The sequence below is a fragment of the Myotis yumanensis genome, unplaced genomic scaffold, assembly GCF_028538775.1.
Source record: "Myotis yumanensis isolate MYYU_CA2020_CCGP unplaced genomic scaffold, mMyoYum1.0.hap1 SCAF_15, whole genome shotgun sequence".
Taxonomy (NCBI): domain Eukaryota; kingdom Metazoa; phylum Chordata; class Mammalia; order Chiroptera; family Vespertilionidae; genus Myotis; species Myotis yumanensis.
The window spans coordinates 21,767,557-21,785,066 of record NW_027223766.1 but is presented as its reverse complement, the minus strand read 5'-3'; the positions used below and the strand labels follow the sequence as shown (position 1 = coordinate 21,785,066).

The following is a 17,510-nucleotide window of genomic DNA, read 5'->3' as shown; positions in this document are numbered from 1 at the left end:
TGTGTGAGTATAAGAAATAGACTTTGTAAGTAGAATTTCAAATCTTTTAAATTTACTAGACAAATAATAATTTACTCCTCTCCTCCCCACCCCCAATGTTTCTGTGATGGTGAATCAGATGGCAAAAATTCTAGGTAGAAGAAGAAATGTTAGGACTTTTCCAGAACATGACTGTTTTCTGATTCTCTCTTAGGCTCCTTAACCTGCAATCATGGATTTTCTGGGTCAGTATGGGCCTAATTCTTGTAAAACAATCTCAGCCAAAAAGGCTATGGCAAATTAAAGGACGCTTACTTGTGATATTCTTTGTGGAGTTGTAAAACTGTACATATTTTAAAACTAAGCAATTCCTTAGTATTTTAATTCTGAGATCACACCTAAGGGACTCCAGGTTAATTGACTAAACTCTGAAAAATGCAGTCAAACCAATTATTCATTGATACATTTTTAAAAGACATTTTAATTGGTCTTGTTTAATTCATGTAGCACGTTCCTTAATGAATTAAACTGATTCATCTGTACAAACACAGTGTTGTTTACATGAATATTGTTCATTTTAACATGTGATTGACAATATTCAATTGTGGTCAAAACCATCTTTCAGAGTAGCTTAGCATAGTACAATGGGAGGCAGTCAATTTTTTATTTCAGTGCCAATTCTCTTTCTTATTAGCTGTCATTTAAAGCAAATTCATCATGTTTGTTTTCTTCCTTTCACACCCTAAGATACATGTTTTCTCTACTTCTTTTATAATCTGTTACATTTAATTCTCTAATACACATGGAACTTACCATTTGATTTTTAAGTGGGCATACTATTTATTTTATATTTAAAAACCAATGATTCATTTGCTGACCATTAATTACATACCCATCATACCTTTGGCTCTGTGCTAGGCACCATGTATACAAAATGAATCCATGGCAGTTCTTGAGAAACATAAAATCATTGGCAAGACTGGCTGTCAAAAGATAAACTGCACCACAGTATGGAAAGGGCCAAAGAGCGAGAGGAGACACATAGCTATGCCTCCATTGATGAGGTTTCTGCTTCTTGGTGCAGCCAGGATGCTGAGTTCATGGGGTACTCTAGTCACAAAGCTGGACTCATATTAGCAGGAAAAAAGCAGGTGTACTATTGACTATGGACTCGGTCTGTCTAAGGCTGGACAAAGACAGTAGACAAATATCATTGGGTAAGCACTGCTGCTGTCACTCCTAGGTCAATAGTCCAGAAAGATCAGAATATAATGAGTGATACCCAGGTCAATATCTACACAGGTGAAGAATGGTCCTTGGAATGTTTGCAATGCTATGATTAACCTGTGTGTGATGTGGAAATTGAGTTCAGAGAAGGCTTCTTTGGGATCTTCCTCTCCTTCCTCTTTTCTATGAGCTCCCAACACTCCCGTCCACATCACTCTGCTTATCCTTCCTGTGGGACAAGAAGCATGTGTAGAAGAGAGTGGAGTGGGGAACATGAGTGAGGAAGAAAGGCACAGGGAGTCTGCTGTCACTTCATTAAACATCTAAAAACCATCACAAGCAAATGGCCTACTAAGAATGGATCCGTTATTGATGTTAAGGTTCTTTAATTCTGTTCATTGTCGACTCCTTTCATTGACATGGATGGAGCCTGGTGAGATTTTCTTGGAAACTAGTCTTTGAGATGGTAATTCACAATGAGAAGCTATGAAAATTTCTGGGATGAACTAGTCCTATGAATCATTGTCCTACAATTAGCTGAAAGCTTGTTTGTTTTTTTCTAGTTTTTTTTAATTTAATTTATTGTTGAAAGTACTGCATATGTCTCCTCTCCCACTCCCCTCCATTGACCCCTTCTATCCCGCACCAGCTCTCCCTCTGCCACCCCAGGCCTTCACCACACTATAGTGTCTGTGTCCATGGGTTATGCATATATGCATATAAATTCTTTGGTTAATATCTTCCCATCCACCCACCCACCCCCGCCTTCCCTCTGAGATTTAACATTCTGTTCCATTCTTCTATGTCTCTGGATCTATTTTGTTCATCAGATTATTTTGTTCTTTAGATTCCACATATGAATAAGATCACTATTTTTTACTCTGAGCATCTGACTCTGTTCTCAGCAAAATCTGCACAAATAATCCATTTGTCTTACACGTTGACTGACAGGTAAGTTTTGAACATTACCAACATAGTGCAGTAGGTCTCTCCAATCCTTTGCATACATTTATATCAGATGCAAGAACTGACCTAGCAAAAAATCACAATTCACACAAACCAAAGGCATTGCTTTATGTGTAATTATGACAAAATTGAGTATTTATCAGACTAATAAGCTGTAATTTACATATCCCCAAGGTACAACTTTTTTTCCAATCCTGAGAATCATTATATAAATGGCCCGGCATGTTTTCTGTAACAATCCCTGCTATTTTATGATGAGCCGATAGCCCTACCATATTTATGCATTTACATTAAATTATAGGAACATCTTTATTTCTAAATGTTCATAAATAAATATACAATATGCACTGTGTATGATACAGTCTGTTACCAGCTACCTGAATTTGAGAGCAGTATTCATGGTCACGAGGAAAATAAACGACCGAAGAATACCATGAATTATCACATAGCTATAAAAATTCTCAATGGAATTATTACTTTTAATTCCAATTCTGTCTTTTGTTAATGGTATGTAATTTAATGGATCTAACCTTTGGATTCCAAGTTTACTGAATGTCCTCATAAAATTCTTTGTCCTCCTGGGTCCAGGCAGTCAATCTCTATCTGACAGTGGTGGCCTTTATTTCACAGCACAGTGATGCACACCAACCCATCCTTACCCGAAATGCATCACTATGTATTATGCATCTATCTTACCCCTTCTCTTCTTCATGGATCTTTACTGAGCACCTTGTAACAGCATATACTGGTCTCAGATATAATTAGATCATGGGGAGGGGATGACCGGGAATATTTTTGCCCTTGTAGAATTTATGTCACTCGTATTCCCCAATTCCAGTGCCTTTTTGCATGGCCTCATCAGTCCTGGAGTAATATATTCCTTCTAGAGTCACATCTAGAAACTATAAATTTAAGTATATAACTTAAAAAAAGAGGCAGATGATCTAGATAGCATAATCACTTTCTGAAGAATGCCTCCATTTTTAAAATATAGGCCCTGGATGGGTAGCTCAGTTGGTTAGAGCATCGTCCAGAAACACCAAGGTTTCAGGTTGCATCTCCAGTCAGGGCACATACAAGAATCAACCAATGAATACATGAATAAGTGGAACAAAAACTTAATGTTTCTCTCCCTCTCTCTCTCTCTCTCTCTCTCTCTCTCTATCAATAAATAAAAATATAAGGGAACTGCCTGGACTTCTAAATTTAAATTTAAATCTTATATAATTTGCCTAAAGTATGACAGTACTGCTACTTGGCACATGGCCTAAAATTAGAGAATGTTAAACAGGTAAATGGAAATTAAAGTCCTTGAGGATATGGAGAGAATGCCAGTGCCAGGTCCACTATTTCAATCCTCATTTGATTAAAGGTTAAAGAAAATCAGCCCATAGCCTACTACTCGAATTGAGATTTTTTTTTTCTTAACAGTGAGACTGTGATTAGAATGTGAGGCAAACTGGGCATTTTCAGGCTGACTTACCAGGTTCTGGTGTGACTGCTGCCTTTGAGGGCTATGGGTTCTTCTTCCTCAGCAAATGGGACCCTTAGAAACATAACCCTTCACTGAAAAAAAAATAGATCTTTTGAGGAATGATAGTTTTGACTGTAAAAAGAAAAAAAAATCATCTTCTGTTTTATCTATTTCTTGAAAGTCTGCAAACTAACTTTTAAAGTTCTAGACTTCCTCAAAAACTGTGTATTTCATTCCAAGACTCAGAGCAATAGAGTTGGACCCATGATTGGTGAGATGTGCTGTCATATTCTGGTTACCACCCTCCACTTTGCCTGCCCTGGGCCCCTAGACCAGGCTTTTTAGTGTGCACAGAGCTCCTGATGAGTCTCAAATTAACAAATAAGATGCCACCAGACCTCATCATTGGTTGACAAGATGCTCAAAGCATCACTCTATAACAAAACTATATCAGACCTTATGAGTCGCTTTCTACAAAAATGGCTCTGAATTATAGTTCTAAATGCCTTTGTTCTTCATTCACCAATATATTTTAATCTATCTACACTATATCTTTTAGTTATAAAGTGCTAATTAAGAAATTATAAAAATTTTTGTACTGTGATGAATAAAGAATAATGACTATAAACAGCCTTCCTGTTAAAGGGATGAGCAAGGAGAAATTTATGCATTCATTGTTAGAGACAATTTGAGGACCTAATAAGATATTAAAATTTTTAATGATCTATATGTATAGTGAGACTATTATATTCATAAAGAGGAAAACCTGTACTGTTTGAAGGCTCCTTGTGTTTAGACAAAGGGGAAATGGGGCAGAGCATAGACAAGCACTTGTGACTTCATCCTGTTGTCACTCAGACACTACAATAGATGTAGCCACAATAAACTACTCAACATCCCTTGAAGATTCCACCTGGGAAGTCTCCCCACAGGAATAATCACAGTTCATGGTGGGAGGATTGTTTGGTGGCTAGAGGCAGATCTGTGAAGGGGAGTTCTTCCACCTTGAATAATAGTATGTGTATTTGTCTAGGAGTTTATGGAAAGGATATTTAAATGTGTTTTTGGACAAGTTGGATGTTTTAAGACCAGCCACTATCTGCAAAGAGAACAACCAGAAATTGATCAAAGATCCGTGAAAAGAAATGGGATCCTCATGACCTGCCAATTGAAAGGGATTCAAGTGTTGTTTGGAAAACTTCAAATTCAACTCAATTGAGGAAGAGCTCAAAGTGGTCATATTTCACTTAGAGAAATTAAAATTATTGGGATTGATCATTCCTAGTAAGAATGAAATAATTTACTTTCTAATATGAATTAATAGCTTGGAAGCACCCTGATCTTCACACTATGAAAGATAACCCCATGACTCAGCCCGGGGGGGGGGGGTAAAAAATAGACAATGACCCTCATTATCATACTCCCTCCCCCCAAAAAATAATGAAATAGTAATCAAATAAAGCTGTTAATTGTTAGGTAATTCCTTTGTGGTCACTGGACTTTACACACTTATGAAATACCTGGCTAGTGATAATTTAATCTTGTTTAGAAGAAGGGCATAGAGCTAATGTTTGCAAAAGGAATCTCCAAATTTGGTACAATTACTTATAGTCATATAAAGGGATCTATAGAATATTGTCTCAGGAAAAGAGACAATATTCTCAAAGTGAATATAGATAGCTACTGTGGGTAGATGTGGGCTTTTATTTTCAGTTGAGCTCCTCCCCACAGCAAAGTGAATAGCACCCCCACACACATATACAGGCCAAAACTTGTATGGAACCCTAAAGACTCTAATGAGGAGTCAAGCAATGAGAATGGGCTAACACATCCCCCATTGCTATGATAGAAATCCACCAGAGAGTTGTACTTGAGTCATTGTCTCTAACACTGCCTCCTGAAAGCCAGCCAAGATCTGCAACTTGAGATTGATGGTGATAGATGAGAACCTACCAGAGAGGTTTTTACCACATCCAAGTCTGCAGTTAATCAGACCTTTTTCTTAATCGCTTCCTTTACTTTAGCAAAGGAAGCGATTAAGAAAAACAGTCTTCTTTTACAGAGTTTTAAACCACACCAGCAGCCGCATCCACAGGTCAAAAAAACCAACATTGATTGCTCTATTAATCCAAGTACCTTTCAAAAAGGGAACAGTTAAAAGGATTATATGGTTTTTCCTATCACATTAAAACCAACTTTTTTTTTTTTTATCAAACAAGGAATTTTTTCCTACCAAAATTGGAGAGAAAAAAAAAAAATCAAGGTAATTCCTTCCAGGTGTTAAACTTAGCAAAAAAAAAAACAAAAAACTGATTGAATAGGAAAATTTCTGTTGTGCAAATGAAGTAAAATGTGTGCTTACATACATATGCATGCATGAATTATGAATACACCAAACTATAAATGTAACCCATTAGTGCCAGCATGAAGCACAAAAGTAGCACATTTTTATGGTCTCAACATCTTAATTAGCATAAAAGGCATAACATTGTAATTAAATAATTATTGATTAACACAAAGACAGAGAAGCCAGATGTGTTGAATGGGCTTAGTAATTAACTAAGTAAACTACAGGTGTTTAAAATTCATAGCGTACAAATGAAATGTATACTTATTTTTTAATCATCTGTAGGCAAATCTTAGTGTATTCAGGTGCAGCAATTATGTACCATAAATGTCAATATCTGTGAATGTACATTATACTTTCACAAATAATATTTGAGGCATCACTGGCATGAAATAGTTTCAGTGCTCCAATGCTTGGTGTTTAGAAGGCTGTTGTTCCAGGGACATTGCTGATTCTGCTCTTTGGACCTGATGAACAACAAAAGTAGACAAAACCAGTATAAATGAAGGCATGGCTAGTGAATGGACAACTAAAAGGTAAACACAGATAAGAGAAGAGGAGCTTGACATGTACAGGAAAACAAAAGTTTTCCCTGCAAATTGAAGGGTTTTTGTTAACTTTTACTGTGCTTTCCCCACCCACCTTTAAGGTGGCCCTTCAGTGAAAGTGGGCTTCATTGTCCTGGCCAGGCAGCTCAGTTGGTTGTACTGTCTTCCATACACCGAAAGGTTGCAGGTTTGATTCCCGGTTGGGGTGAGTCTGAGAAACAACCAACTGATGTTTATCCCTCACATTGATGTTTCTCTCTCTCTCTCTCTCTCTCTCTCCCTCCCTCCCTCACTCCCTCCCTTCCTCTCTAAAAATCAATAAAAACATATCCCTGAGTGAGGATTTTTTAAAAAGTGGGCTCTATTCACATCATTTTCTCTAATGGGATTAATCATTTCTTTAGAACCATTATTAGGAACCTGGGAGTTTTTGTTTGGTTCCTTCCAACAGCGATCAAATGGCTCAGAAAAGCTGTAACTATTGGCTACTGATGGCTCTTAGCTTCTGAGAATTGTCATCAGCCAATGAGACCCTTTCTGCTCAGTCCCTGAGTCATCCTTAATTGATCTCTTTCTCTCATCTCCACATGCTATTCTGCCTCCAAAAGATATTTCACCTCTCTGTTCTGCCCCTCTCTACTGCTATCACCTTTCTCCTAGTCACCATACCTGCTATAGTAACCACCTAACTGGCTTCCACTTTTAATCCATTTTCTCTATAGTTATTAAAATTATCTTTTTTAGAAATACACAAGTGATATCAATATTTGATTTCCCAACTGGACTTTGAGTAAAATCCAGACTCTTTAGCATTTCTTGTTTCCTATTGCTTTAACCTCATCTTCTATGACTCTTGCCCTCCTCTCACCTTCACTCTAGCTACATAGACCTTCAATTGGTCCCTGGAATATTTATTTTATTTTTTAATATATTTTTATTGATTTAGAGAGAAAGGGAGAGGGAGAGAGAGTTAGATACATCAATGATGAGAGAGAATCATTTTTTTTCCATATAAATATTTTTTTTTATTGCTTAAAGCATTACAAAGGGTATTACATATGTGTCCTTTTCTCCCCCCCGCCCTTGACAATACCCCGGCTTCCCCTACCCCCCAGTGTCTTATGTCCATTGGTTATGCTCATATGCATGCATACAAGCCCTTCAGTTGATCTGTTAACCCCCTCCCTCCTGCCCCCCAACCCTCCCCGGCCTTCCCGCTGCAGTTTGACAATCTGTGTGAGGCAGCTCTGCCTCTGTATCTATTATTGTTCAGAAGTTTATAATGGTCTCTATTATCCATGAATGAGTGAGATCATGTGGTATTTTTCCTTCATTGACTGGCTTATTTCACTTAGCATAATGCTCTCCAGCTCCATCCATGCCGTTGCAAATGGTAAGAGTACCTTCTTTCTTACAGCAGCATAGTATTCCATCGTGTAGATGTACCACAGTTTTCTAATCCATTCATCTACTGATGGGCACTTAGGCTGTTTCCAGATCTTAGCTATGGTGAATTGTGCTGCTATGAACATATGGGTGCACATATCCTTTCTGATTGGTGTTTCTGGTTTCTTCGGATGAATTCCTAGAAGTGGGATCACAGGGTCAAATGGGAGTTCCATTTCCAGTTTTTTGAGGAAACTCCATACTGTCTTCCATAGTGGCTGCACCAGTCTACATTCCCACCAGCAGTGCACAAGTGTTCCTTTTTCTCCACATCCGAGAGAGAATCATTGATCAGCTTCCTCCTACATGTCCTTCACTGGGGATTGAGCCAGAAACCTGGGTATGTGCTCTGACCAGGAATCGAACCTTGACCTCCTGTAAAGGAAAAACATCAATTGGTTGTTTCTCATACTTATCCTGCCAGGGATCAAACCTGCAACCTTTTGGTATATGGAAGACACTCCAACCAACTGAGCATAGGTCGATGCTCAACCACTGAGCAACGCCAGCTGGGCCAATCCCTGGAATATTTAGACCTCTTTGCTGTCTCATGATCTTTGCACTTGTAGTCTTTTCCCAAATCTTCACATGTCCAGTTCTTTCTCATTTAAAAGTTTTAGCCCAAATGTCAGCTATTGGAGAAGCCTTCTCTGACCATTCCTCATTCCCATCACCCTTCAGCACATCATTTTCTTTTTGTTAGTTTTTGCAATGTATTATTATTATTGTTTATTTGTTTACTTTATTGCCTATCTTCTCCATTAGAATATATGTTTCATCATGAGGCCTGGGATCATATTTTATATTCACTCTTAAATCCCAATGCATACCTCATATGTGAGGAATTGACAGGGCAAAGAAACTTCAGCTTGGGTGCTTACCCAGTGAAGTATCTAAGCGGAGTTTGAGCTTAGAGAGGTAAGTTAGTAAAGAAGTAGCAAGGTTTGTTCACATAGGTTCTGGGCCCTTAATTCCCTATCTCTGGTGATAGAAAGTCTCTGTACCTTCTGGTGCAGGTAGGGTACCTTTCACGTGGGAGATTTATTTCCTGCTTTCAGAGGACAGAGAGAAGGGTCAGAGCATTCTTGCACTGACTGTTTCTCAAGGAACTTTCATTAAAAATAATCAGTGTGCCACTTTGGCATATTTGGGGGTGGCCTGCCCTTAACCCCAACGTATTGCTGTTCTCATTTAAATTTTAATACAATCATTGCAAAGAATAGTGCAGTTTGTAGTGCCAACAAATTGAGAACTACATTGAGAGATTTTATGAGTGTAACAAATATGTATCATTAGTTCATAAATTCACTTTTGTTTTATTCGTATAAATTTTAGTCAAAGTCATGTTGAAAGGAACTTACAGTCTGCAATAGAAATTGCTATAAATTTTGAGATGATGCTAGTTCATCCTGAACCTAATGAATTCTTATTAAAATGGGAGACAATAATACTTCTGTAGTTATCAAGACACTAACTGTAAGAGATTAAACTTGATGGCCAGGAAAGGGAGCAGTCATTGTGCAGGTTGCCTGCCGGTAAACTGTCTTGTGCTCAACTTAATTCACTAGCTAAAGCAATTATTTCTCTACGATATTTTCCTCTTAGAGCGTTCCTGCAAATGACTCAAGTCAACAACCCCCCAAAAAAACGATGTAAAAGGTTTTATTATCAATAAAGTGCTGTACCTGTGAAGGTAACTGAATGATATGTGTAGCAAACCAACCACCAAAGCGAAAGAGATAAAGTGTTTTATTTTTTATGTAATCTGAGGCATCCTTATAATAGTACTTTGAGTTCCTGAGTTGAGGAAAATCTAAAACTGTAAGGTAACTTTGACTGCTGGTGTAAACTGGAAGTGTCTCTAACCTCATGATTCCTGTGCATCACAGCAGAGGATAACAGGGGAGGGTTTCCCCCTGTCCTTGCTCAGAAAGTTCTCCTCCTGGTTGTTTTCAGGCCTGGCCACATGTAAGTTCAAGGGCTTTGCACTTCACACCAGCTTCCCCTATGTTTTCAGAGTTCCAAACTCAATTCCTGGCACTTAGAAGCGTCCTACGCACTGAGGTGGGGATAGTCCTCATCCTACTGAGGTGGGCCTGGGCATCATTTGAATTGTACCATCAAAGGGCAGTCTCTGGGCCTCTAAGCAAAGACCATGTGTGGTGCCCACCTCAACATGTCCCCCTGGCGCTAGTGACAACAGAGTTTGCTCAAAGTGGTGTCTGTAAAATCAACATAAACTGACCTGGCTCCTGTGTCCACAGCTTCCCTGCAGGTCTAGTGCCCTGGTCTCCCAACCTCCTTGCCCTGTCTCCATCATCACACCTCCTCCTGCTCGGCACAGGCAGGAAGCTGTAATCTCTCATTTACTTGGGAGTCTAGAACCATCTATTCTTTTCAATCTATTATTGTGACAAAAATATTTTGATCTTAGTCCTTCTGACACCCCACAAACACTACAGGGCCTCTCTTGAGAATTAAACACTTGGGCTGTTGTCTCTGCCAAGAGGTCTGAAGGGTTTTTTTGAGATGTATATGTTGGGGATTGCCTCCTTTGTTCTTTTGCTCTGGCTGTGGTGGAATTTTCTGGAAACAAGTAAGGAGAAAGGACTTAGCTCCCTTCAGAATATGAGGAATTGTAAGGGTTTGCGGGGAGTACACAGTAGGCAATGGGATAGTACCAGGTCACACCTGAAGGTACAGACTGCGTGGGATCAAGTGCTGGGTTGGCCACTAAATAGGCAAGTTATTTAATTTATTCATTAGCTAAATGGGCCATTTATTTTACCTCTCTGTGACTTACTTTTCTCATATGTATTAGTTTCTCATTATTTCAATCTAACTAATTACCACACACATGGTGTCTTAAACAACAGAAATTTATTCTCACAGTTCTGGAGGCCAGAAGTCTGAAATCAGTTTCACGGGGCTGAAGTCAAGGTGTTGGCAGGGCCATGTTCCCTCTGGAGCTCAAGGAGAGAATCCTTTCTTATCTCATCCAGCATCTATTGGTGCCAACATTCCTGGGCTAGTGGCCACATCACTCCGATCCCTGCCTTCATGGTCACATTGCCTTCTCCTCTTCTTTCTTGTATCGAGTCTCCTTCTGCCTCCCTCTCAGAGGATGCATGTGATTGCATTTAGGCCCTCTCAGATAATCCAAGATAATCTTCCCATCCTGTGATTCTTTACTCAATCACATCTGCAAAGTTCTTTATTGCCATAGAAAGTAAAATTCCTAGGTTCCAGGGGTAGGATTTGCACGTATTTTGGGAGAGCTATTATTCAGCCTATTATAAGTTAGGTTGGTAATAGTATATACATGAAAATTAGAGGATATAATATATGAAAAGTACTTAGAAAGATGTCTACATGGAATAAAGCACTCAATAAATGTTAGCACATGATGGTGATATCAATGATAATGAAACAAGAAAATGCAGATAAAAAGTTTCAAAATGAACAAAATAATCTTTAAAATGAACATAGGTAGGGGGCCTCATCTCTGGACTCTTGATGTGTGCTAACCTTGGAATGTTCTTATTCAAAAGATTGTATCTCTACACAGTTTAGGCATGTGATACATATAGTCACGTCTGGTTTTGTCTTTGTTAATTTGCACTTGAAATTTAAATCATTTCAACAATTTCAACCATCCTGAGTTCTCCCTAAGGAGAAAATCAAAGATATGATTTGACATGATTGTCACCGTCTGTTCCCTTGTCTCCTGCCCACCCAGGATACAGACCTAATGACATTCAACATTTCTGTACATCGGTCATGGTGGCGGGAACATGGGCCTGGCTGTGTCCGAAGAGTGCTGCCTCCATCAGCCCACGGCATGATGGACGATTACACGTACGTCTCTGTCACAGGCTGCATCGTCGACTTCCAGTACCTGGAGGTCATCCACAGTGCCATCCAAATCCTACTTTCTGTAAGTGTCACATCTGTGTCATTGTCTGATCAGGACCCTCCTTTAGTGGCATTTTGTATCTAAACCTTCTGTCCAGGGACATGGAAATAGTATCGATTATGCTAACATCAGTTATACTTAATGGCAGGTGACATCTTTTTCCAATAGGTATCCAGACACGTTGTCTCTAGAACCAGTTAGTTGCTGTCCTTTCTAGCTTGAGATACAATCCACCCATTCAATGAAATAGTATCACTGTTTCCCACCCAATGCCTCAGGCTTTTCTACTTCCCTTCTACTACAGCTTCAACTTCTCATGCATTCTTTTAGTAATGCACATTAGCTCTAGAGAAAGAAGATGGAAACACAACAATCAATGGTTTGTTCAATCTAGTAAATTTCACATTTCAAAAAATCATTCCTTAAGAGAACAAATCCCGGAGTGTGTTACACATTCTGGTGCCTAAAATTTGGGGTCAGGACACAGCTCCACCTAGAGCAACACAGAGGAAATGGCTTGATTGGACCACAGAAGGTTTATGTGCTGAAACTTCTTAAAGTTAATTTATTTCCACCATGCTATCCCACCCACAGTTTGATCACTGTGGAGTGGAATTAATTTAAGCTATCTACCATCATCAAGAATGCTATTTATTTGAGATCCAGCAAGTACTTGGCATTTTGTTTGAGTCAATACACAATAAAGCCATTCTTAACCATGCTCTTCACATAAACTAACTACCTCAGCCCTATCTAGCTGGTTAAAGTCAGAAAGAGAGCTATAGTCTCAATAATAAATTAATAGATGGCAGAAATATAGGTGTGTGTCAATGAAAAATATACCTTGGAATTATTTTTAAGAAGAACTTTGAGAAATCCCTGATATCATTTACTGTATTTGTTATCTACTGCTTTGTAACAAAACGCTCCAAAATATAATAACTAAGAATAATACCAGTTTATTGCTTAGAGTTCTGTGCATCAGGAATTTGGATAAGGCTCCACTGGGTAGTTCTGTTCCATGTGATATTGGCTAGGATCACTCATGTGAACCTTCCCACCAAGAGCTCTGCTGTGGCTAGAACATCCAAGAAGAACTCACTCAGATGTCTGGTGCTGGCTGTTGGAAAAAATTGACAGACTTTCTTATAGCAAGGCACCTGAATTCCAAAAGCAGCCCAATATGCAAGCATTTTCCAGCCTGTACAGGCAAAGCTCATTTTATTGCTCTTCACTTTATTGCAGATTTTACATTTTACTAATTGAAAATTTGTGGCTACCCTGCATTGAGCAAGTCTATTGGCACCATTTTTTAAAATGTTATGTGTATATTTCTATGTATTTTTAATTAAATTTATTGAAGTGATCATACAGGTTAATATGATCATACAAGTTTCAAGTGCGGGTTTCTATGTTACAAGATCTGTATATTGTACTGAGTGCTCACTACCCAAAGTCAAAGCTCCTGTCACCATATATTAGGTCCCCCTTCACCCCCACCCCTTCCCTCTGGCGACCACTACATTGCTGTTTGTGTCCATGAGTTTCAGTTCTTATATTCCACATATGAGTGAAATTATATGGCTCTTAGCTTTTTCTGACTGATTTGTTTCACTTAGCATAATATTCTCAAGGTCCATCCATGTTGTCGCAAATGGCAGTATTTCATCCTTTCTTGTGGCTGAGTAGTATTCCATTGTGTATGGACCACATCTTCTTTATCCAGTCCTCTATTGCAGGACACTTTGGTTGTTTCCATTTCTTGGCCACCATGAACAATGCTGCAATGAACATAGGTGTGCATATATTTTTGTGAATACATGTTTGTTTGTTTTAAGTTTTTCAGGTATATACCCAGGAAAGGTATATATTTCCCAACAGGCTCAGATTATGGTTAGCATTTTTTAACAGTAAAATGTGTTTAATTAAGGTTTGGAAATTGTCTTTTTAGACAGAATTCTATTGCACACTTAACAGATGAAAATATAGTATAAACATAAATTTTGTAAGTACTTGGAAACCAAAAAAAAATGTGACTCACTTTATTGCAATATTTGCTTTATTACAGTGGTCTGAACCTACCCCCCCCCCCCAATATCTCCAAAGTATGCCTGTACTTGAGTAATGCTTACTATTGTCTATTTGGCTACAAGCCCTCAGATGACTGATATGACCAAGCCCAGAGTCATTCTGGGAGGAACTATGGAAAGTGAGACTATTAGGAAACATGGCTTATTTGGGGCCACTGATGCAGCGATCTCACCTCACTTTATTAATTATTGTTCTTTAACCTGCATATGTCAAGTTTTAAGATAGTGTTTTAGAGCACATTTTAATTAGAATGTTTTTTTTAAAAACTAATGATTCAATTTTTTAAAAAAATCAAAGATCTTTTAGTGTTTTGTTCACTGAAAGCCAAATTTGACACTGAATTCAAAGAAGGAGGTTGTACCCAATGCTAAGGAATTTTCATTCAGAGATATAATAGGGAATCTGCTTATTCTTGGTTTCTATGATCATTTTTAAATGCACTGTCATTTGTCAATATACATCTATCAATCTTTCCCTATTCTATGGTCTTTCTTTAATCATATATATATATATATATGATTAATTAATCATATATATATATATACACACACACACACACGCACACATACAGGGGTAGGTATGGAAAAAGACATGCAGGTTGAAATTATTACAATGGCTTTATTAACTCAAAAGAATGTTATAATTGTAAACCTACTTTTGCCCACCCCTATATGTGTGTGCAGGCGCAGGTGTCCGGGGGGGGGGGGGGGGGGGGGCGCGGGTGTAGGTGTGTGTGTGTGTGTAATATAAGATTTTTTAAAATGTGGAGGCAAATTTTCTCTTAAAATTTTTCAGCCTATTTTATGGTAAAAGAGTACTCTATTATCATATACTAAATTATAAAGGTTCTTATGGAAACATTTTTCTACAATATTTCATAGGTGGAAAAATTCTCCTCCTTTTAAAAATTATTCATATAAAATTGCTAAACCATTTCAAGGAATGATGGCATGATGTCCAAATCTTTAAAATACAGCAGGATACTATGGAATCAAAAAGTCATTTACCCATAGGAACTCCAGTCACTTGAAAAGCAAGGTGAAAGTATTCATTTGATAAGGAGCTGAACTGTCACATAAAAACCTATTCTCGAGAAATACTGAATTCAGTGTATGTTGCCACTAAAAGTGCTTGTCATTTATAAATGAATTCCTCAACGTATTACTTTAGTGAACATTCAAAGCTGACCACCTGCATCCATAGTCAGGACTCTATTGTTCAGCCTTCTGGAAAAAAAAAAAGATTAGTTGTTGATCTCTGGCTTTTATTGTGTAATATACCTACAAGACAAGATTTCCAATATTATTTTAGATTAAAATGAAATATATCCTGAATATTTCACAACTTTCAAATTATGTATTGTTGTCTTTGATTTTAGATGGGTTTCTTGCACTTTCCACTTATTTCATAGCAATATATTTACAATTATGAGAATTGTGTTTTTTAAATCTTATAAAAAGGAGATACTTCCTGCATAAGTTGTCTAAAACTAATACTAGTGTATGTCATTTGTACACAGCATCTATGGGTTTTAATAACAAAATATGTGAGCATTTAAAATTCATATTCCTCTTATATCATAACATTCTCTTTAATAGTGTGTGTACGATTGGATTTTACTCTGTATGTTAATCATTTACCACAGACATTTATGTCCCCAACCACAAATTCCATACCACTTCCAACAACAGAATTAAGTCTCCCAAGACCCAGACGCTCATAATTATCCCACACGTTTGCAGGTCTTCATAAATTATTACTGACCTACTAGTTTTAAATAATCTGCTAAACATTGACTACTCAATGCAAAAGCGAGCTAAAACATTTGGTAGACTTAAATACAATTTCAACAGAGCAATGCAAAGCTTAATTAGGAATCATATCTAGAAAATATGAGAAAATTTTAATAATTAATCAAGACAAACATTGTGATTGAAGTCTTATGGAGATATTAGAATCAAGAAAACTAATGTTACTGATGTTTTATTTAGGGTAATTTAATGTCATTCACAGACATTTTATCTTTAGCCCTAGGTATGAATAATCATTAAATTGGAGAAAAGTAGCTTTCATAAGAACAAGAATTAATTTTTAAAATATTTACACTGTCCCTTTAAACAAATTTTGTGTAAATTCCACACAGAAAAAAATCTTAATGCCATTTTTGTATTCTTTCTAAATGAAAACAGGCAGATTATCATTCATTCAAAAAAACATACTCAGTAAATCCCCACTGTGTACAAGGCACTATGCTAGGAGCTTTGGGGATGAGAGGATGGAATTAAACTGACAAAGTTGAATTAGACATGATCCACCCATGTTATCTGTCAGTCTACGAGGGGAGATCAGACAGCCATCAAAGTGCCATAGGATGGACAGAAAATGGGAGATCCATAATTAAGATTCTAAGTGCCTTCAGAGCTCATGAGAGGAAGTAATATTTAGGGAAGCAAAGATATTTAATTTAGGTCCACAGAGTTTACTCTTGGAAGTGAACTTGTCTTTTAGTGGCTCAAACTTTAATATTTCAAGGACATCCCAAATGAGTTACTGGAGGAATTACAGAAGCTTGCATTCATGCCAGCACAGCGAGAATCAAGAATTCTGAGAGTTCAGGCAATTACCTCTTTGGGTCCATGAAAACAATATATTAAAGCATATCACAAGGGGCAAAAATGGAGGCATTCAGCAGAGTGAAAACAAGTAACAGGCTGGTTGTCCTGACAAGAGGGCAGAGAAACTCCTTCTGGATGGAGTTCATAGTCCCAGACAAAAGAGTTGCCTTGGCCCTGGTGTGGTGGCTCAGTTGGTTGGAGCATCTTCTCATACACCAGAAAGATTGTGGGTTTGATTCCCGGTCAGGGCATGTACAAGAGACAACTGATAGATGTTTCTCTCTCACATCAATGTTTTTCTGTCTTTCTCTCTTCCTTCCACTTTCTCTAAAATTAATTTTAAAAACTTATGCTCAGGTGAGGATTTAAAAAAAAAAAAAAAAAGAGCTGCCTTAGCCAGAAAGGGCCAGATATGGGTCTTGATATGGGTCTTATTACAACTAGCCCAAGACAAGCTCCAAGAAAACTGAGGTTCAGATGTCCCATGGCTGCCGTTGCATCTTGCAAAAAGAGAGAACCTTTGGTTATTTCTCACATGTGTTCACAGAAGGGACAGAATAAGCTGAGAAATAAAAATAAAGCAGGGGAATAGTGCATAGTTCACTTTGGCCTAGGTAGAGTATATGCACAGAAATAGTGGCTTACGTTGGAAGAAAGGTTAATGGAGGCACTTGAGTACTAAATGAAGGCCTTGAGCCTTTACCCTAAGTGAAAAATAAAAACCTATTTTTAGTTTATAAGTAAGAAAATGGCATGCACCAAACTCTGAATTTAGGAGGCTATTCTAATAGGCGTGTGCAGGATGGATCCGATAAGGAAGAACATTATCGGGATAATCTTATAGGAGTCTGGGCCACGTGCCCTGGTGTGTCCTTGGAATACCTATTTTACAAACTGAACC

General features: G+C 37.9%; 1 protein-coding gene across 3 annotated transcripts in view; it reads left to right on the top strand.

The window, feature by feature from the left end:
- The window catches only part of NKAIN3 (sodium/potassium transporting ATPase interacting 3), a 429,459-nt gene that overhangs the window by 314,349 nt on the left and 97,600 nt on the right, over positions 1-17,510 (top strand). For all 3 annotated transcript variants that reach the window (XM_070392076.1, XM_070392077.1, XM_070392075.1), the window contains exon 4: positions 11,727-11,924. In XM_070392076.1, coding sequence (XP_070248177.1) covers positions 11,727-11,924 — 198 coding nt within the window. The remainder of the gene's footprint in view (positions 1-11,726; positions 11,925-17,510) is intronic.